General features: G+C 39.3%; 1 protein-coding gene across 1 annotated transcript in view; it reads right to left on the reverse strand.

The window, feature by feature from the left end:
- ntrk2a (neurotrophic tyrosine kinase, receptor, type 2a) overlaps positions 1-21573 on the reverse strand; it is a 100450-nt gene extending 78877 nt beyond the window's left edge. Inside the window, exons 1-13 of the mRNA XM_061730241.1 lie at positions 20992-21573; positions 18508-18582; positions 17030-17101; positions 15750-15818; positions 14120-14268; positions 5842-5975; positions 4035-4167; positions 3593-3664; positions 3178-3408; positions 2389-2421; positions 2129-2194; positions 1999-2019; positions 1884-1895 (exon numbers count right to left, since the gene is read on the reverse strand). Of these exons, the coding sequence (XP_061586225.1) occupies positions 1884-1895; positions 1999-2019; positions 2129-2194; positions 2389-2421; positions 3178-3408; positions 3593-3664; positions 4035-4167; positions 5842-5975; positions 14120-14268; positions 15750-15818; positions 17030-17101; positions 18508-18582; positions 20992-21209 (1285 nt within the window). The 5' untranslated portion in view covers positions 21210-21573. The remainder of the gene's footprint in view (positions 1-1883; positions 1896-1998; positions 2020-2128; positions 2195-2388; positions 2422-3177; positions 3409-3592; positions 3665-4034; positions 4168-5841; positions 5976-14119; positions 14269-15749; positions 15819-17029; positions 17102-18507; positions 18583-20991) is intronic.
- Positions 21574-22678: the final 1105 nt, after the last annotated feature.

Here is a 22678-nt window from a genome sequence, read left to right on the forward strand (position 1 = left end):
TGCACTGCTTCGATTTTTCAATATGCTCTTTACATTAATGTAGATATTGAAAGCTGAGGTTATTCTGAAAAAGAAATGGGTAAAAAAATGTCATTCATAGCGTTATTTCTGACTGTTACAGGCATGATGCCAAAAAAAGTACAAGTGGTAAAATAGTTTGGATTAACACTGAAAATCGAACAATTTAATGAAACATTGGAAGACTTTATGTTATCCTTAGTCCTTCAATCACCCCTATTCAGTTTGGAAGCCTTTTCTCGTTTACTATTTAAAGCGAAGCTAAAAATTCTTAAATAGCATCTTGTTCTTCCAGGTATGCAAGCTTAAAAATAATAAAGGTTATCTTATAGACTTTATAGAAAAGGTGTTTATTGCAATATATTTTCTTTCTTTTTAATTAGTGGTCACAATTAGCTGCAGAAGTCTGGTCTCACGGTAAATCATAACATAGTCAGTAATTTTATTACAGGGTGCATCTCAGTGGCTCTTGGTGTTTTGATACCCACCCCCTCCAGATTATCCCAATATGTTCATCATTAAATGATTGTAGAGAAAAAACTGCCATAAGAAAAAAAAATTGCTGTGAGGGTGAATGAGGAGTAAGAAGGTCAAAAATTGTGTCAAGCTGATACATTTAAAAAGCTCGAGCTATACAAGTGTGGACCATAGAGCATTTTTTTTTCTTTTGTGACAACTGGCGTATTGATTTTGTGCCTGCACCATTATTCGTGTCTTTTACAGAAGACGCAGGAGCCGTCACCCTTGTGAGCAAGAAAATTGCGATTTTCTAATATGCAGTAGGCTAATGTTGTGAAAGAGCCTATTTAAAGTCAAGACATCACATATCCTGAAACTTAATCCATTCATTTTGATGTCCTAACCTAATAAGAAAGTGTTTAAGTAAAACTAACAAAACAATGAATTAATAGAAAAGAAGCAATGAATTGTATACTTTGACAAATGTTTATCCCCATCTGCTCATATCCACTTCTAGAGTCCAGGTAAATGAAAGAAGAGAAAAGTGCATCCAACAACACAAATCCATTTTTCTTTCTTGACTACATTTTTAAATCGCAGTGAGATGAGCTTGACAGAAATTATCTGTATCCATACAGTAATAACCTTTAACAACCTTGCACTTTAAGTTAGGTTACTCTGTTGAAAATTATGTGATAATGAAACGACAGTTCAAGACCATAAACTGCATCATAAAATGTTCAGTGAGATGAAAAATCCAATCAGAAGGAGGGCAATTTTCAGAAAAACTCTTATACAATCAGAGATCATTTTGTAAACAAATGTGTTCTTGGTCTTGAGAAAAATTTAGGTCTGAAGATCTTAAAGACTGGTTTTGAAATTTGGGGATTATGGTGGGGTTGAAATAAAAATAGTGTGTAATGGGAATAACTATCTCTACATTACAACACGAGAACATCTCAGTTATTAATGTCAGTGCATCATCCATCAAAATGAAAAAAACCTTACCTAAGAAAAGTGTTAGCATTTATTTTTTCAAACGCATTTCAGAATATCTCATTAAAACATTTTTTTCACAGTGTTACCATTTGAATATTAGTCTACTTGGAGAAACAAAACAAAATTGTGGGAGATAAAGTTAATTCAGCTTTAGAAGGTAAACTCTCCCAGCTGAAAAATGGGATGCCACTACTACTTTTCTCAGCTTCTCTCTAACATAAATGGATGATTTGTTAGCTTTTTTTCAGTTTAATTTTATGGTAAATGCGACTCCACTATGACCGTACATGACAAGGAGTTTGCACTATTGGAACACCTGAGCGTTTAGCAAGAGTTAACTAAAAGAGTTGCAGTCAGTCAATGAAGCTGTGCTGTTTGTGAATGGGAGGGAGAAGGTAAAAGTGTACCTGTGGGTATTTCTGCGGAGCAGAGGGCATGTGGGAGCAAGAGACAGACAGAGACAAATTAAATGCAAAATAACAACCTCTTATAGTTGTCTTTTTTTTACATGTGGCACTTCACCACCAATACTGTCAATCATGCCTATTCACAAAAGACAATGTACAAACCAACAAACGACATATATTTGACATGCACAACATCTGAAAAAACAACAACAACAACAACAACAACAACAACAAAAAACAATAACAAATCATGGACACAATGTGGAAAAAAAGCTGCAATGTTGTGTGGGTATGTAACGCACCATCAGTACCTTGAGAGAAAACAGAGAGAGAGAAAGATTTCTAAATACAATTTGTGTTAACTGATGAAGTTGATGTTAAACATGAAACATTTAAAACTAAAAACTCTTGACATCGTGAACAGACTGTGGATTGAGACTAGATGTGTTTCAGTAGTGTTTACATTTGATTAAAATAAAACAAACAACACAATACATTTACTCACCATACTCACCATAATAATATGGATCCGTGATTCCTGCAAATTGAGACAAGAGTTTAATGTTTTCATTTAAATGTTTTATTGATCAAGCAGATCAATAGCACAGATCCTATAGTCCTTCCTTCATTCCGTTTTCCTCCTGTTCATTAAAGCTGCAAAGGGGAGGTATGATATAGAGAATACAGTGTATTATTTTTTCGTCTCACCTTAGATCCAATTGGCTAATCGTGCTACTTTACAATTTCTAAAATATTTTCTCCTAGGAGAACATTTTAAGTTTATTAACACTTTTAACACTTTTATCTTGTCACTTCTCTGCATCTTTAAATATATTTCATTTCACATGTCATCTGCATATAGTTTGACTTAACCACATGTACTGTTACAAGTGATATCTAAAACTGTGAGAATTATTAATGGAATACAGATTTCTCCAATTTCACTGTAGTTTTAAGGGTTCACTACAGCAACAGCATAAAAAGTCCCTTAAAAAACAAATGTCACGGTACATCAATCAAATACAATAATCTACTAAAGAACATGAGAAAAAAGTAATCGTCTGCTAACATTTCCTTTAAATCAGTCACTTACAGAGATTAAGCAACATTTTAAGGAGATTCTCTTTAAAAATCCCCCAAATCAACAATTAATTTGACTATATTATTAGGCTTACAGCCATATACAATTTCTCTGAGTTTCATTTCCTTCTCTTTAAAACATACATTTCTTTTGTTACATCAAAATAATAGTAATACAATAATGACAGAGAAGTTGTGAGGTCTTATTTCTCACCATCCTCACCAGGACTGTGCATAAAGTGAGCCTCCACATCCCTTCGGTCCAAGCCGTGATCGTTTACAACCTCCAGCGTGTACCGCCCGTTGTTGAAGTGTGTGGGATTGTCCAGTTGCAGGCAGCCGTGATATTCTCTATCTGTGACGTCATGTATTATCGTCATGATGTATGGCCCCTCTGTCACCTTCACATCGTTCAGATACCAACTAAATTTTGGCAGTGGGTTTGCTGAAAATATTAAAAAAAACTAAGTTTAAACTGAGTTTGCGTTACCTTACCAGTAGTCATTCTTTGTGTAATTTCTACAGTTGTAGAAAAGGCATTATTATCAGAGATTTCTAAATAAAAGCCAAATCAATATCAACATCCTTTTTAAAGAATATGAATGTACATTATTGTACATCTCTCTTACCTGCAACACTGAAGGGGATGCACCAGTGATGGTCTGAGATTGCATCACTCAGCTTCATGATTTTAGGTGGAACTGAGGACAGAGCAGAGAGTGTAGAGTTTTAAAGAAACTTTCTAAATTCAAACAGAGTACACCGAATATAAATAAGGCCCAAAGCAGAACTAGTTTTCGAGAAACTTTCTAAATTCAAACAGACTTAACAGAATATAAATAAGGCCCAAAGCAGAACTAGTTTTGGAGGAACTTTCTAAATTCAAACAGACTAGACAGAATCTAAATAAGGCCTATAGCAGAACCAGCGAAGCATGTGAACGCTCTGATTAAAAGACAAGAGAAATCTTTGCTTCTAAAGCTTTTAATTTGCTGTTCTGAAAGCTACAGCTGCTTGGATGAGACATAAATCTACATTGTGTTAGGACTGTTTGCTCGACAGGCAACGTACAAAGTATATCCAGCACCAGAGAGGCCTCCTTCTCTCCAACGATGTTCTCAGCTGTACAGGTGATCTTTTTGTTGTGAGCCATAGATGACAGGTTGGACAGCCGCAGCCAGGAGAGCTGACCAGATGTTACGATCTGTGAGATAAAACAAAATAACAAAATTAAAAATAAACAAAATTAAAAAGTGTGTTAAAGTTATGTGCCAGCCATAGAAAGACACCATGCAAATTCTTAGTTAGGGTTGAGACATGAAATCTGCGGTTGGGAGCTGGGCGTTGGAGGGGTACAGTGGACTTTACCCATGACAACAAGGGTTTTGTAGGAATAGTTGGCTTCTTACTTCTTACTACTTGGCTTCTTACTTATTTTGTTTGTTTAAGTCTAACACTACCTTTATTGATAACATTGAATGATTAGGTTGATTAACCCTGTAATGTCTGACAAATGAAAATACACGCACAGTCCTTTTTATTTCAAGTGTTCACTAATGCGTTTATGTGGCTAAACTTGAGCTGCTTCGGTGGTAAACAAAGTCCTTTCCACAAATATCACTCTACCTTTATCAATGGTGTCGTCAGGGCGTTTTAGAAATGTAAATCCCCCATTTACTGGACCGACAACTTTCACATGCTCCTCCATTTTTCACTTCTCCCTTACCCCCCCCACCTGTCCAACGTCCACTTCAGGGTGGGACTGACCATTGTCTCCCACCGCACAAACACAGATTTTGTAATAAAGGCCACTCGCAAACAGAAAAAGTAAAGTTAGAGATTAAAAAATAGATTAAGCGATTAAAAAACATAACGGGCTAAAAATGCCTGTAATTAATTGATCGCAATTCATTAATCTGTTTTTTATATTTATAATTGTGTAAAACCTTTTTTTTTATCATATGGGTAGTGCAAAGGTCTCATATATATGTGATATATATATGACTCACAGGGTTCATTTTCATCCAAAAATACAATCACTCTTGGGCAGATCAATGGCATCAGAAAATTGACAAAATCAGCCAAATAATAGTAGTACAGTAGATGATAACTGATTAAAGCACATGTAAAATTTGCAGCTTCCTCATCACCACCTACTGTCAAACTTGGTACCGAAAAACTTGCTCTCCATGTTTAGAGGCGTAATGTGCTATGACTGCATGTTAAGGCCATAGAAGGCAATGCAGAGTTAAAGTGTAGGCTAAGTAAAACAAACGCTGGTCTACACACCAGTAAAATCATCGCATGCATGGCGTTTTACAAGGATGCTATTCCATTATCACACATAGCTACCTGTTCTCCACATACATTTATCATCACTGACAAATTGTTAATCATCTTTGTTAACCAAGTCCATCACTGAGATGTTCTAACTACAAGGGTTACTTGCATTTTGTCTGATCATAAATGAAGACACGAGTATTGATCAGAAAAATCCCTCAATGTAATAAAACAGAACTTAAATTGCACAATGCCAATGCACAATTTCACACATCATTTTAACAATCTCAACAAAAAAATGAACAAGATAAGCTTCATGATGGTAGGAGGTAATGCATTAAAGGCTTTTTTCATTACTATAGTTATCATTACATTTAGATATCTCTTATAAACTGGCAACTATGGGAGCTGACAACTGGAAAATAATTTGTTGTACAAAAAGGTAATTAGCAATTTTTACATGTGGGTAAAAAAAATATATATGTCTTAAGCCTTGTCAGTTCTAAAAGTAAACATAGAAAACTTCTATAACCCTAACACATTTGGGATTATGTTATGGTGTTTCTGTGTATGTGTTGATGTGTGTAGGTGACCTGACCTCATAGTTAGTGACGGCTGCCGTGTTCCAGATCAGCTGCGGCGAGGGCACTCCAGAGGTGGTACAGGACAGCGCCAGGTTCTCCCCTTCCTTTACAGTCCCGTTGGAGGGGCTCAACGTTACCATGGGAACCTCTACATACAACCAGGGCATTGGAAAAAAAGAGAGTGGTGTATAGAAATGGACAGAGGAGAGGAGGGAGGTGTGGGAAGGAAAGAACTAAACTTAAGATTCATGGCCAACTGTTGTCCTTCCAGTTGAAACACAAAGCACGTAAGAACCTGAACAAGAAGAGTGGAAGAGCAGGCAAACACACACCCACCACAGAATAAAAAGAAAGACACATAAAGAAAGACCCCAAATTCTATCTCCCAGTGCCCTACTCTCTTTCTTTTGCTTTTATTAAAGCGCACTCACACCAATCAAACAGTGAGACAAAGAAACAGAGTTCAAACACAGTGATGGTTACACTGATTACGAGTGCATGTCTTCAGCAGCCCGGGCACTAAATTGATTGGACACAGTCTAAAGCTTCTGTCAAAGCAAAGACACTGCTGACTCTGTGTGCATCTGTATTTGTGTAAACGTGAGTCTGCAGCGCTGACCAGAGCACGACCAATCACACTCAATCACAATCTTGCCTCCTCTGTCCCCTGCCTAATATTATTGTTTCTAAAGAAGAGAAGAGAAGAGAAGAGAAGAGAAGAGAAGAGAAGAGAAGAGAAGAGAAGAGAAAAGAAGAGAAGGAGAAGGAGAAGAAATTAGTGTTGACAGCTATTGAAGATAAACCCTTATCAAACCCTCTCCTCTCCCCCCTCTTCCAACCTATTCTGTCCATCGGCAACCCACTTATCACTACGGCAACCCACTCAATCACCGTGAGATGCAGTAAAAAAACAGTCATTTCACTGGTGGCAGACCAGCAACCCTATCAGAACCACATATCTTAACAGGCTTTCAGTAAATCAGCTTTCTCGGGCCACTACAACTATCTGCAGGTCCCATCACACAAACACACATCGACACACACTTCACACAACGGCCAACTTCGGAGATCAGAACAGAATCTAAGAATTTGTGACCTTGTACTTGATGAAAAATCTAATCTAGTACAGCTTTGGTACTCAAATTACAACAGTCACTGCAGATTTCCAAAGGCAAAAACAGCGGGCGTTGTTTCCGTTTTTGGGTAAAAAAAAAGGTCTGTATTAGCCCCAGATGTGTCAGAGTTAAGTTGTAGACCTTTCAAATCACAACATTTTAGAGGGGACTTTCACGTAAAGACTATGGTTTGCATTGAATATTCAGATAGGATTATTAGTAACAATCTGAAAAAGCATGATTTTACATTTTGCCCTTGACATGGCCGTGATAGTTGTTAGTGGAGGACAAACAGGTGCTGCACAACACGGGTGGAAGGCGAGAGCATTAGTCTGAACTGACTGCAGGAAATATAAGACAACCTGGAACCTCAAAATAGAAAGACTCATTGATTACCTGCTGCATCATAGCCTTTTGCAGCTCTTTACATTTTGTTCATTTTATTTTACTAAACAAATAATAAGATTTTTATAGCTGGGGTGTCATCACTGGATTTTTTCTACCCGCAGAGGAATATAAAGTTACCCATTGAACAGGAGGCTGGGATGCAGATTTATAAACATATTCATATGCATATTCATACAATTCATATGCCTTCATTGTCTGTAATTTGAACTCTTTGCATAAAAGGAAGTCCAAAATGTTTTTCTTATTATTAATACCGGTTCGGCTTAACATATTTTCCTCTTTTATATGCATTGTCTCATTATGATCTCTAAAAAAAGTGTAACAATTTGTAAAAGTAAACCAGAAAAACAGTTTGTTTAGGAGTGTTTTGTCTGCGCTATACAGCCAATTTTCACCCATCTGGGAGCAGATGGAAAACGCTCACCATTGAATGTCTGAAAATAGGGAGCCAGCAATGCACAAGTGTGCTAATCTGTGTGCCAAACATTCATTGTGAGTTCAGCTCCAACAAAACTGTCATTAGTGAGTTTCCTTCCACAATTGCAGAAGTGGAGCTGTTGCAGTTACATTCAAAGTCAAGAATTAAGAAGTTTGAGCCACAATGGAAAGACAAATAAAAATGCTTTAGATAAGACTGTTGGTGTTATGGCTGCAGATTCACCGAGCTCCATGACATGTCAGATTTTAAGTGGATACTCTGGTGGTGAGCCTTTAGACTGCAACCAAATAAATGACTAACCAGGGAGGCGATGAGTCACAATGAACTGCCGGAACATCTTCGGAAACTTTTCATTTCTCAAGAAACTATTATCAAGTGACTATATAAGGCAAGTGACTATATTAAAAAAAATTATGTGGGTAAAATTTTGATTTTTAGTTTTGGCATCACATTGGGGCCTCATATGTAAAATCTTCACATATCTATGAGTAAGTCTGGACATAAATTACCTCCTTACTAAAAACCTAATCCACACAATCCTCACATAAAACTTGAATTTGATCATAGGAATGTGTGAGGATGTATAAAAACGGTTTTGGAGTATTTTACCTATGACAATAAAATGTATTTTCTCTTTGCTTCTTTTTTCTATTTGCTTGCTATACTGTTATTTCAAATGAATATTATACTACCTTTGTTGTTGCCATTTCTATAAAATGTTTTTTTGTAATTTATTTTTACATAGCTTTTTCTCAAAATTTTAGTGTAAGAGAATGAGCTTCTATTCTTTAAATAGTATCTTTGCATGCATAGAAAATGACAGATAGTTCACTTATTCACCTGTCACCTACATGAATGGATCATGTTGGTAGCACATATAATGAAAACCAATCTTTAACACTCTGTTACACTTTTAATCCATATTAGCTTTCTACACCTTGAGCACGAACTGTAAACTGACTGTGAATTACCAGCACAGCGCGAGCGCTATGTCAGGATGATGTGGCTCTGAATGACTGCTCGTACTGAAAAGAAGATATCCACTCCTCGCTGAATTAAATCCTCCACACAATCAGCCACAGCATATTTCAACATCATTGTTGAAGGTGTCATTGCTGTCAACTCTTGTTATAGGTCACAATAGGCATGTCCTCACCGATGTTTACAGAAATCTTCACATTCATTATTCAACTCTGCTTCCAGTCTAACACAGACACGATTTCTGAGGTTAGGCAGAAGCAGATAGCAGAGAGCGAGCAGGAGATTTCTGAGAAAATACTTAGACAAAATGCTGAAGAGTCACACGGCACTAAACCTGTCCATTAGTTTGGCATTATGGTTCTGTTGTTTGAGCACAGTTAAGCAGTTACTGCATTGTGGGAGGGATTAGCTACACTTTAGTCTTGGTTTCAGTTTGGGTTTCCTACCACAGTAGGGGATACTGGGTCCTCTGTTACAGGCCCTATACAAATGGAGCAAGAGTCCGGCCCACATTGCCGGCAGTAAATTGGATCTGCTCTGGGTGCAAGGACACTGTCAGGACTGGCCTTTGTCACCAGTTCTGTTCATATCAGAATTTCTAAGTGCAGCCAATGGGTGGAGAAGTCTGGTTTGATGGCATTAGGATCCCTGATTTTTGCAGATGATGTGATCCAACTGGCTTCACTGAGCCATGATTTTCAACCCTCACTGGAGCAGTTTGCTACTGAATGTGAAACTGCGGGGATGAGAATCAACACCTCCACCTGCAAAAAAAATGTGAACTCCCCTCTTTGGAATATGAGTAAGATGCTGCCTCAAGTGGAAGAGTTACAATATCAAGTGTCTCATTCACAAGTGAAGGATGAGATGAACTTGGTGATTGGTGCAGCATCGGGAAAAGTGCAGACCGATCTGTTGTAGTAAAGAGAGAACTTACTCTGTTTAAGTTAATCCAGTGTTTCCCAGTCCTGGTCCTTGGGACCCTTTGCCCTGCATGGTTTTGTTGTTTTCCAGCTCCAACACACCAGGCTCCAATTAATGGGTGGTTAATAGTCTCGTGCAGGCCTGATGTGGTGATCCAGTCATGTCAATCAAATCTATTGAAGCAGGAGAGCATCTAAAACATGCAGGGAAGTGGGTCCTGAGGACCAGGACTGGAAAACACTAATCTATGTTCCTACCCTCAACTACAAGCCACGAACTGAGTTGGAGCAGAAAGAACAAGATTGCCAATACAAATGACTGAAATTACTTTCCTTGGCAAAGTGAATGGACTCTTGAAAAGAGGGATAGAGGCTGAGACTTTCAGTCATCCGTGAAAGACTTTGAGTATAATTGTTGCTCCTCTAAATCGACAAGACCCAACTGAGGTTGTCCAGGTCTCTGGTTAAGAGCCCTACTGGACACCCCCACTGAGAGATGTTTAAGGCCACTTGGAAGAAGCCTCAAGGCAGACTCTGGACACACTAGAAAAATGATATCTGTCAGCTGACCAGGGAACACCGTGGAATCCTATTAGAGGTAAAGCTAAGGTAAAGTCTGTAGGGTAAAGTAGTGATGGGTAACTAAATAACTGCACATCAAGGAGACAGTACAGTCTTATAAGGAAGTAAGGTGACCTAAATGTAGGCAGGATAGTGTAAAACAGCAGGTCATCAGCAACATCATTATGGTTAGTGCTTAATTCTAATTTTATTTTATTTTCATATTACAATGTTTGTGTTTTATCTAAGTCTTCATTATCTAAGCTGCGACTTGCATCTTAAATGTGAGGGGTATCTTGTGCCTAATGCTGTCAAGCAATGAAAAAATGTTTGCGATTAATTAATTAAGATCTGTAATTAATTAATCTAATTAATCTCCTTTTTAATCGCAACCTAAAAATTGCCCTCAACTTGAGGTGTTTTACTTTAAATTCATTACATTATTGTGGCAGATCAAAAGATTGATATATAACAATAAAAGAAAATGGCTTTATATAAAGTAAGTTGTTTGACAGACTTGAGCAGATGTAGTCCTAGCTATTTACATCCACTTGACAAGAACATTCGCCAGCCTCTCTGTCGCAGAAGGTGCCGTCGGGGTGTTTTCGAAATGTAAATTCTCCGTTCACTGGATGGACGACTTTCACATGCTCCTCCATTTTCACCTCTCTTCTCCTCACCACCGCCCCCCCCCTCCCCCCACCTGTCCAGGTACAATGGGAGTCTACCAGTGTAGCTAACCACGCCCACACACAGGGACAGCCAATCAGTGTCCACTTCAAGGTTGGACTGACCATTGTTTCCGCCCACAACTCAAGCACAAGAAGCCCACCGCACAAACACAAATTTAAAAATAAAGGCAATTTGCGAACAGAAAAAGTAAAGTTAGAGATTAAAAAATAGATTAAGCGATTAAAAAACATAACGCGCTAAATATGCCTGTAATTCGTTAATTGCAATTAAACGTGCTAATTTGACACCTTTACTTATGTCCACGAATGGTATCAGGAGCCATCTGGCAACATTTCTTGTTCAGGGAAAGCTCAGGAAATATAAGCAGGAAAATGAATGAAAAGAACAAAAAAAAGGTAGGGAATGAATTAGGGTGCAAGACGTTCCAGCAGAGCAGATGAAGTGACAGAGGGACGGACAGATGACGAAAGAGAGCACCTGTGCTTTGATAATGTGTCGTAATCCATCTGCTGTCATTTCCACAGCACATGGAAAAAACATTCATCTGGAACAGCTGGGTTTTGTTAGTTGTGAACTGCAGAGCATTCAGCCATAATTTCAAGTGTAATTAGAATTAGGATTAAAAAAGGGGCATCAATTTTAAGATGTTCACAATTGCAGGCAATAGACGCCCGAAAAAAAGACTTTAATAAAGTCATAAAAGCAAATTACTGATAGATTAGTATGTTTCATAAGGTTGTTTTTATTTCAATTTGTGAGTGATTTTTAATACCTAGAGCTGTTGTTTCTCCAAAGTCTTTACTGAGTGACGCGGCTGACCAGCTTTACATATTACAAGTAGGACAGCAGCACGTGTTTGGTAAAGTTGTTGTACTGGTCAGCACTACTAACAGTCAAACTAACCAAATTTTTGGTTAGTATGGTACTTTGGGTGGAGCTCAAGGAGTCCACAGTCCAGGGATACTCCTAAATACTGAGCTCAGTGTCAGCCCCAGGCCTTCACTGGGCATTTCCTCTCTTTTGTACCTCCCTCATAACGTCACTCAGAAATGTTGTGGCACAGACAGAAAGAAAAACAGAAATGACTCAGACGGACAGATGGAAAATGAAAAATACAGATGACGCACAACAACTAGCAGTTTGGCCAGACTGTGAGGTCTTTTGGTGTATCGCTGCTAGCCCTTTGGGACCGCAGCCCCACCATATCCTCCTTCTCATATATCACTGGGCCAGGGGCTCCCCTGCCCACCTCTCCAAGGGCCCTGCTGTATCCGTGATAATGCCAAAAATAACTTGTGTTAATGGAGGGTGGAGGGGGGGTTAGATCAATAAGAGTTATCAATGACATTGTTAGTTTCCTGCTAGCTAACTTATTGTTTGTGTTATGAAGGTCCGATTGGCTCACGCTATTTGTAACCAGATCATTTGCTTCGTCACCCAATGAGATCGCAAAATCCTTTTTGATTTGTTTTGTTTCTTATGGTAATAACCAGATTAGATTTCAATTGAAGGCTTATAAAGCTGTTTCAACTGCACCCACGGAAAAGTGGAACACTTGGATCAAACTCAAACTCTAAGTTATTATCAAATGTCAGTCTCCGCCAGATACACAAACTGCTAAAACCCAACGAATCCTGACAATGAAACTTCCAGACACAGGTCAAGCTGTAATTTGACCCTGTTTATGAATAGAACAGATTTCAAAATAGAGAGATTCGTGAAAAATGAATGCAGTGGACATAAAGACGTGAGGAATGAAGTGTCAATTAACCACTGACGTTTATAAATTCAAGCTGGAGAAACCCTCCAGTGTGCAAATACATTACGTGGACTGCAGAAGCCTAACTTGCAGTGATTGCAAACGTATGTGTAAACTTGACATTACACTTGAATGTAATTGTGTCCACAATTGTAAATTTCCAATTCCAGAGCATTGGCTGGCTTTATAGAGAAAATAATCCCAAAAGGAAAACTCAATTTTGAGTTTTTGCAGCTTAAACATTTTTCATAATTGCTTGTGTGTAAAGCTTTTCTTTGCACATACATTTCGATTATTGATGTTGTAGTTGAGTAATTCCACGCAGGTTTCCATACACCCAGGAGAGACTTCCCTTGATGAACAAAACATGATTGTTCAGAGAAAAAGGGAATTAAATCTGCAGTGAGACTGAGGGTCACTGGTGCTATAGGACACAGTGCAGATGGTCTTTATTACACTAGATTTTCTGCGTCTTTGGAAACTCACTTATGTCCTCTATGTGTTGGGTTACACAAAAGCTTCCTCCCAGTACGTCTTTCTGCCTCCATATTGTCCTGTACGGTGACCTTTTTTAGACAACGAGCAAATGTCTCAGATGACTGAGCAGCCTATAAGATGATATCCGCACCATACACACTCACACAAACATACATACACTACATTGACGATGGCACAGGTTTCTCTCCTCCTTCTGACAGCTAATCTATACATCACATCATAAAAATCCCTTCAGCACAAAGATATATCAGACTATTTGGTATTGATGACATTTCACTAACATCAAACTCCACTTTTATGCCCATTTTATGAAAGCGTTGTGCGCGTGCATGCTTTGACTTGATCATTCGTTGACTTGTTCAAGTCCTACACACTACAGAGTGCCTGTCTGCACAGTGTGTGGGGAAATAATGCACACATCTGTGTAACTGAAATACAGTGCATGCAGAATTCTCCTTGCAGCCTGTGGAAATTCACATGACAGCAGGTATGTATAACTCATTAATTCAAAGGAGTTGTACTATTTGTAGTTACTCTCTTCATACGTTAACAGCCACCTTTCATTCTCTACTCCTTCCTCTCCTACATGCCCCAGGAACAAAACATTTAGCATATTTGTTTCAACTGTATATTCTGTTCTTAAAAACATACACATTTTTGTGCACACTCACCATTACATAGGCTTACTTAAAAACAGGGGATCATAGACAAATAGGGAAAAAAATAAAGAGAAGAACGCACAACATGAAACTATAAGTGTGGTACTTTTTTTTTTTGAGGAAGCCATTTGGATGTCTCTATTTCCTGCAGATGCTTTAAAGCTTTTGCACACTGTAATTCTGTGAATGTGTTTTCCAGGTCCTTGGTCTGTGTATGTACATGTGTGTGCAGGCATCTGAATGTGTGCCCTCCTACCACAGTTAGGCAGTATCAGCTTTGACATCAGCTTGCGCGCTCCTCCATCCTCAATGCAGCGGAGATCCTGAGTGTCGGCTTCCTCTCCTAACCACAGCTTGATCCACATGTTCTCACAGGAGCAGTGCAGAGGGTTTCCTGACAGGATCCTAGATGCACGTACACACACACACACACACACACACACACACACACACACACACACACACACACACACACACACACACACACACACACACACACACACACACACACACACACACACACACACACACACACACACACACACAGTGAGTAGATCAAAAAGAAATGTAGAAAAAGAGGCTGAAGTATAACTTCATGGGCTCTGGTATTAAAGTGCGTTAAAGGAGTAGTTCAGTATTTAAGCAAAACTGTTGTCAGTCGTCAAATAAGAAAGTTGTACTCATGAACATGTCTGTAAGTCTCTTAAGGTTGGAAAACCACATACTCGCACCCGTATAGCTTACTTTTAGCACAAAATTCCCTGTTCATTCAATATTGGAATATGATGGTAAAAACATACTGTGTATGTTGCCTTTTTATTTCAACTACTTCTAGTCAGAGAGACAACATTCACCCACGCTACCAATGTTGCCAGGCAACCAGTGGAGACTTCAGAAAATCATTCATGCATTCATTCATTAATTCATTAATTCCTTCTCCATTTCTGTTTAATCCTGTTCGGAGTTGTAGGGGGGATGTAGCCAGCCCGGCTGCCATTGGATGAGATAATAGTTGGGACACATTCTGTATAAATGGAATCCATCACAGGGGCTCACAAAGACAAACAACCACCCACGCTCACTATCACACCTAACGCTTGATTTTAGACTCACTAATCAACCTAAGACGTCAGGTTTAATGTTCTTTACTGTTTCTGACCTGAGAGGAAGTTGGAGTACCTGAACAAAGCCCAGGCAGGCACAACAATCTGAGGCAATGGGGTTAACCACAACAACATTACCCATCAAGAAGAAAAAAATCTAAATAAAAATAGAAAAACAGCAAACTGTGACTTTTTAAATAAACCTTTTATGTGCTGCTACAGGGAAAGTTATACAGTATGACTCTCGTGTAGAGGAAGGGCAGTTCCCTCACTCTCTTCCCAATATTTAGGCTAGGCTAAGCTTATTTTGAATGAATTTATTTAAACATTTGACACATTGGGGAAGGAGTTTCCACTCCTTTAATCCAAGGCAAGGCAAGACAAGTTTACTTGTATAGCAAATTTCAGCAACAAGTCAATTCAAGATGCTTTACATCAAATATGAAAAGTGAAAAGGAAAAAAAAATCGAACTCTCCACAAGAATGCAATTAACAGTATTTCTCAAAATGTTGAGCAACTTCTTTAAGGAAACTAACTATAGATACGTAAAAGACGCTACTGAATTTCAAAATGTGGCTTCATTGCAATATCCAACACCCTTGAGACACCTTGCCTACATTAATGCATGTTTGAGAGGATGTAAACACACTTCAATCTTCAGGCAGCACTACAGAGGCTAAAGATGTTTATGGGTTTTTATCTCATCTTAATACTGAGACTGGTGGGAAAGCGGACAAACACAAAGATTAAAAGAGTGAGAGTAAAGGTGTCTCTGAACTTACAGGTATGAAATGTTGAGGTGTTTGAATATCCTCCAAGACAGAGACGACAAGTTGTTATCTTTCAAATTCCTGGAAGGGAAACAGAGCGTTGAGACTGCATGAGACTGCATTTATGGCCGCGTTCAGACTGCAGGCAAATCTGATTCATATCTGATTCCTTCTCATATCCGATTTTCAGGGCTGACTGTCCACACTGTTTTTAGCAAGTGTCCATATCAGATCTGGCTCTGTTCAGACTGGGCCACATCATTGACTGATCTGACGGGTTGCCGTAGCAACGACGTCGGAGCGGAGGCGTCACCCAGCGCGTGTATTGTGTGAAGTCATGTAATAGCGACATCAAAAACAATATGGAGTCAGCTCACATGCTGTATACCTGTAAAGCTGGGCATACACTGTGCAATATTTTAAATCGTTTGAGACTGCCCCATCTCACTCTAATCCTCCCGTCGGACCTCTGTTACTGGAACTCGAGGCTGGTTTTGGGGCAGGGCGGACGCACCCAAACGTGCGTCCTGCCCACCCGATCAAAGGTTATGGGGATCCTTTATTTTTTTATAATTTTATTTTTTTATATATAAAAAAATCCCTGGAGCTGTTCAGACTGAGACGCATCTGCCCAAATGCGATATGAATGCGATATGAAACTACCTCCCGGAAGTGGTTTCGATCTGGTTTGCAAAAATCGGATCTCATGCGGTTTGGGACTGTTCAGACTTCAAAAGAGTCATCCAGTTTCAATCTGGTTGGGCTAAAAATCGGATATTGGCTGGCAGTCTGAACGCGGCCTATGACACCACAGCAAAATACTGGGCTGTTGTTTCAAGGTAACAGGGCATTTCTGTTTCTGTTTACATTAGTCTACTTTTTTCCACTAAAATGGGGTCAGTTTACCTTTAGGGGTGCATCAGTTTAAGTATAATAAGCATCAAACTTGATCACGGTATCAATCTTCTCCTATGATCTATTGTTCAATTCAACGCCCTGTTAACCTGAAATGAACATCATATTCTTTCATTCATGCTTCTTTTTTTCGACTAATGTCATTATGTTACCCAAAAAAACATATTGTAAGTATTACTCGAATTACACAACACATGTGTTCAATGTCAGCAATATCTACTGTATGTAGGTAATAGGTAAATGTAATCAGAGCATGGTTATACAATTCAGAGGATAACAATTTTTTCAGAAGAGTTACTCACAAAAATAAAAAAGATCAACCATTGCAGTCACTGTCGTGTCAATAAAAATAAAAAAAATAAAATGGGTTTACTTACAGGTACTGTAGCTTGAAATTGTTCTGAAAGGCCAGCTTTGACACGTACGTTAGTCTGCTGTTGATCACCGTTCTGGCACAAAACAAACAAGACAGCGTTCTCAGTATGTTCATGAACATCACAGACTCACCAAGCCGAACTGCAGCTTTGTGTGCAACAGCAAACATCTGTTGAGAGGTAATTTACCCTGGGAGATGACATATCCCAACAATATTGATATGCTGTTCTCATTAACGCTTTATGGTTGACCTGTAAAGCATAACTAGAAAACATAAGCCACAATTTGATGAATGCTTCAGAAAATAAAATAAATTGAAAAAAAAAAACATTTAGAGAGTCGGTAAATGTTGCCTCAGTTGAGCAACAACACACGATGTGTTACACGTCATGACACACTTCTCATTTTAGCCAACTCTTCTTTACAATATTGCTTCACTTCAATTATATTTTTTGGATGTTAATTTGTGCACGGCTCCTTTGAGGCCCTTCCAAAGCATTTGAAGCAGGCTGAGGTCTGGACTTTATCTGGGTCATTGCAAAATCTTGATTCTTTTCTTTTTCAGCCATTCTGTTGCAGATTTACAGGTGTGCTAAAGATTATTGACCTGTTGTATGATCCAGTTTTGCCCAAACTTTGCTTTTGAACAGATTGCCTCATATTTGACAGCTTTGGTGTACAGTGATGCTAATGGTTGGCCCGCGTGACTGCCAGGTGCCCAGGTTCTGTGACTCCAGGACAAGCCCAATTCATCCTTATAAGCTGTGTTTAGTTTTTACTAATGTGGTGCTGTGTATTTTGATAAAACATCTATCAAATAGGTCTCGCCTGTCCAAAAGTATTTGTTCCATAAAGCTTCTGGTTTGTTTAGATGCAGCTTTATAAAAAACAGAATGCTGCCATGCTCTTTATACAGAACAGATGCTTTTTTCTTAGGAACCCTTCAACTCAACCCATAACTGTTAACATCGCAACTGGGGAGTGTAGATCATGAGGTGTATCTACTGTTCTGTAAAGTTTCTCTGAGCATTTGATGGTATGATATTTGGGTGAACTTGAAGCAACATCCACTTCTAGGGAGACTAACGGCTGTCGACTGTCTTGAATATTTTCCATTTGTGAACAGTTTATCTAACTATAAAATGATGCTCTCTAATATTGATGAGCGGGATCAAGTAAAGTGAGAAACAGTTTTAATTCAAATAATGCCCACCAATGCAGTTTTTCAAAAAGCAACAAGAATCACAGTAACAAATATCATATATTAAAAAGACAACAACATAATAAATAAAAGTATAAACCATTCAAGCAGATTTAACAACACACAATCCTACTTTTTACTCTGTTCAAACAGATGCTTGAATGACATCTCTGAGATCATAACTAACTTCTTTCCTCATTGGCATCGTGTTAAAAACACACCTGAGGGCTACATTGTTAAATATTTTGATTATTGTTGTGTGTGTGTACATAGACTCACAAGTTCCTGAGGTTTCTATAGTAGTGCAGGTCCTTGTCGTTGATGGAGGAGAAGCTGCTCTGGTTTGCGATGTAGCTGTCAGGAGATACAAGTGTTTCTTAGAAGCTCATTTATTAACAAGTTAAAGCATACAAATAAACACGTTAACAACACACAAACGCAGTAGAGATAGCAGTAGAGATAAAAAAAATGAATTGAGAAGGACTGGAGCTGATACACAACACAAATGGCCACTTTTATAGTTTTTCAAACTAGAGAAATAGGAAGAGGTCTCATCTTCTTCTTTCTTAACACCACTTGAACAAAGGACTTGACCTGTTTGTGTTTAAAGGCCAGCAGGAGATGATTATGACCAACTCCCTTGTGGGAATGAAAAGAGCTGTGTGAACATGTTTGAAAAGCAGTACATGTACATCTCAAATATGGCAGCTTCGGGATCAGACCTTTGATAATATTTAAAGGTAAACAAAGCCTGTGGACAGAGGTGAGGGCCATGTTTTCTATCGAGGGAGAAATGCTGCAAGGGTCACAGCAGAACTAACCCTAACCTCCACTCTTATTGCACATAATAGTTTGTTAAACCGTGAGGGTATAATAAACCTTTTTTAATGTGTTTCTGAATGAGAATGCTTTTTAATGACATTTACTGCTATTAGTTTAAAGTCTCTCAAGGAAAAGGAAATCTGCTAAACAAGGACTATACAGAATTTAAAGATAGCTCAAATTTTAACCAGCTGGCACAGAGATCTTACCACTCCAATACAACACACATCTCAGTAAAGTCTCAGTAGAAGGCAAGTGGGTAAAGTGGGACCACGATAATGTAAAAAAAAATGTAAAAAAAAAACATTTTTTTAGTTTGACATTTGAATGTTTTCCAGATAAAAATGCTCTAAAAAAACACCAAAGCATAGATTCAGTGTGAGTAGTGCTGCATATTAACAATTTTTCAGGCTGAAAAACAATTTCAACAAGAACACTGTCTGCTGGAGGTCTGATTTACTGGGCAAGGAGGTTTTAAACCTGGACTTCCACAATTGTACAGTAACACAGCGTGTACCATACGCTAACTTGGGTACAAAAGTGCCAACTTTTCGTTCAGCATAGAGTTCATCCACTATGTTATCATGTTAAACTTTTGCAAGACCCTCTATTGTCAAATCTTATGTGATTAGTTGTATCTTTGTCAAGTAAACTTATTAAAAGATAAGCGACTAGTTATTAGATATATTCAAATCTGTTATATTAAACACTGCCATATAAGCCTCTGGGGCAGATATTTCACATCAACCTAAACCGTATTTGGGTTTAATCTACCAATTCACGAAGACAGCTCATCAAATCCTGACCAGTTGTTAAGATTTCATTTCAGATGTCACAAAAGCAGGACGTCTGAGCTATCAACACAGACAGAAGACGCAAAAAAAAACCCTATTTCGATGGTTTCTGGCCAGTCGTTTGCAATTAAACTTTGCCCGATCATCAATGATTAGTCTATTTACATTATCCAAGCGCTCGATTGATGCTTTTCTGCAGACTGCTGGCTCATTTAAACTGCCTCCAAGGCTTCACCAAGGCCGGCGATAAAGGTTGTTTATCTCTGGCAAAAGTCATTATCCACAAGGCCGGTTTTTTTTTTTTTTTTTTTTTTTTTTTTTTGCTCAGCAAAATATCACAATTATTAATTTTACCTTATGTCTTTTTTTGCCTGCTTTTATTAATTCCGTTCTGTTCAAATACGTGTCCACTATTTCTAGGCCGAATGACGTCTTAGGCTATTAAATGTCAGTGAAATGGGGCGCACGGTGCGTTATATGCAAGTTGTGATTTGTGTCATGTTGAATGATGAAGGAGAGGCTGCAGGCGGAAATAATGTTGACTCTGACCAGAGACATGGGCATCGATTCTCTCCTCTCGGTTCATTCAAACAAACTCATATAAGCCATCTTGGGAAGTGTCTGCACAAATATTTGGACTGAAGTGTCTGATGAGAGCTGAGTCTACTACAGCATACACACGCAAACATGTGCACGCTGCAGCACACACACATTAAGTTGATCATTTTCAGCTGATATCATTTTTAAAAGGACTAGACTGGTACTGAATGACTGATGTGCTCCATGATGACAATATGTTATGCAATGTAGGTTACAAACCGGACAAGTCTGATTGTGATGTAGCCTTAAACTGATTTATGGTTCCGCGTTACACCGACGCAGAGGTACCGGCGTAGGTACGGCGTAGGCTCTGCGTCGGTTTAACGCAGAACCATAATTAAGGCTTAATTTTAAAATTATGTTGCGCTGTCTACTAAGGTCACAGTCTACTAAGATTGAGTTAGATTAAACTCAATGTGATTCTGGATGCTTCATTTTGATCGCCAGATTTACACCAAAGCGGCATGAGGGAATTGTGATGGCATTCCTTTATTTAAAAAAAAAACATCCTCCTTGTGCAAAGTGATGCCCACAATGAGACACTCACATGTCGGTGATGTTCTCCATCTCCAGCTCGCTCAGCACGGGGAACACATGGATGCCCTCCTCCGGGTCCACGCAGGAGATCCTGGAGCTGCTGCAGGAGCAGGTGGAGGGACATGCCTCCGCGGACATCCACGGACCCCCCGAGCCCACCACCGCCGCCCCGATGGACACCAGCCACCACCAGAAGCAGCCCCAGGTCCCAGGAGTCTGAGCCCACATCTCCGCTCCAGCTTCAGCCCCTGCACGGCCCGGCCCAGGCTGGCTGGATCAGCCCCGGATCAGCCCCGGATCAGCCCGGCGGAGAGAGCAGCAGAGGGGGAGCAGAATCCGATGCTGAGGTGGTGGTGGATGCTGACTGGACGCGGGGGAAAGGAAAAGCTTACAGAACCATCTGCCGTCCCCGCGATGACAGAGAAGAGGGAAGAAAAAGGTGTGGAAACATTAAACGGGAGCGTGCGTCGCCCCGGAAAGCGCACATACACCAGCCAGTCAGTCAGTCAGTCACAGCTTCACTGCCACGGAGGCGGTGCGTGCCAAGGAGGATCTCTCTCTCTCTGTCTCTCCCTCTGTCTCTCCCTCTGTCTCTTCCTCTGTCTCTCTTCACCCCCCCTCTCTCTCAGATGTCACTGTCCGGCGCCCCCTCGACACAATGTTCTCTGTGTGCTTAAAGCATGAATTATGGTTCCGCGTTAAATCGACGCAGAGCCTACGCCGTAGGGTACGGCGTAGGGAGTGCGTCGCCGCGTAGGCGCCGCCGTAGGCTCTGCGTTGGTGTAACGCGGAACCATAAATCCGCCTTAATTGCCACTGCTGGGTTGGGTGGATGGGCAAGATAGATAAAAGCAGTACTGGAGTTGAGGGGGGATGAGGGGGGATGGCATCCCCCCTGAAATAAAAACGGTCAAAATCATCCCCCCTGTAAAACTGCCATCCCCCCTTTCCATCCCTTATGGCATTTCATCAATGAATGTGGTTTTACTGATATTTCAACATTTAGAGTCATCACCAGAAAAATAACACCAGAAAAATGTGACAAAAAACAATTTTCACCTGTTTCAATTAAATTTTCACTTGAAATAAGTAGGAAAATCTGCCAGTGGGACAAGATTTATCTTATTATTACAAGCAAAAAAATCTTGTTGCACTGGCAGATTTTTCTACTTATTTCAAGTGAAAATCTACTTGAAACAGGTGAAAATTGTTTTTTCCAGTGATGAGTCTTGTTTTAAGTGTAATGAAATTTTTTTTAACTAGAAATAAGACAAATATTCTTGTTAAGATTTTGAGTTTTTGCAGTGATCCATGTTACTTATCCTGTGAAGGACAGAGTCATATTGATAAGTTCAGAAAACTGTTTTTTATTGTTGTGTTTTGATGTATTTGATGTAAGCCCAGTGGATATTTAAAGCTTACAGAAGGCTGCATTTAACTGCTGCTATGTCATGCAGGTGTTTTGGTCAGTGCTATTATTTGTAATATATTATAATATTTGTAATCAGCACAAATTATCTGTACCCATATGATAAAATCCATCATCCCCCCCCGATTTTTTTTTACAACTCGAGCACTGGATACAAGGCTGCCACGAGTGGGGGCAGAAGTGCAGAAGAGGAGAAAGATGGATACCCGGATCCAAGCAGATCAAGTAACGTGATCGATCCCCGATTCCTTGATCTGCTTTCAGGAAG

This window comes from Cololabis saira, chromosome 9, assembly GCF_033807715.1.
Source record: "Cololabis saira isolate AMF1-May2022 chromosome 9, fColSai1.1, whole genome shotgun sequence".
NCBI classification, from domain to species: Eukaryota; Metazoa; Chordata; class Actinopteri; order Beloniformes; family Belonidae; genus Cololabis; species Cololabis saira.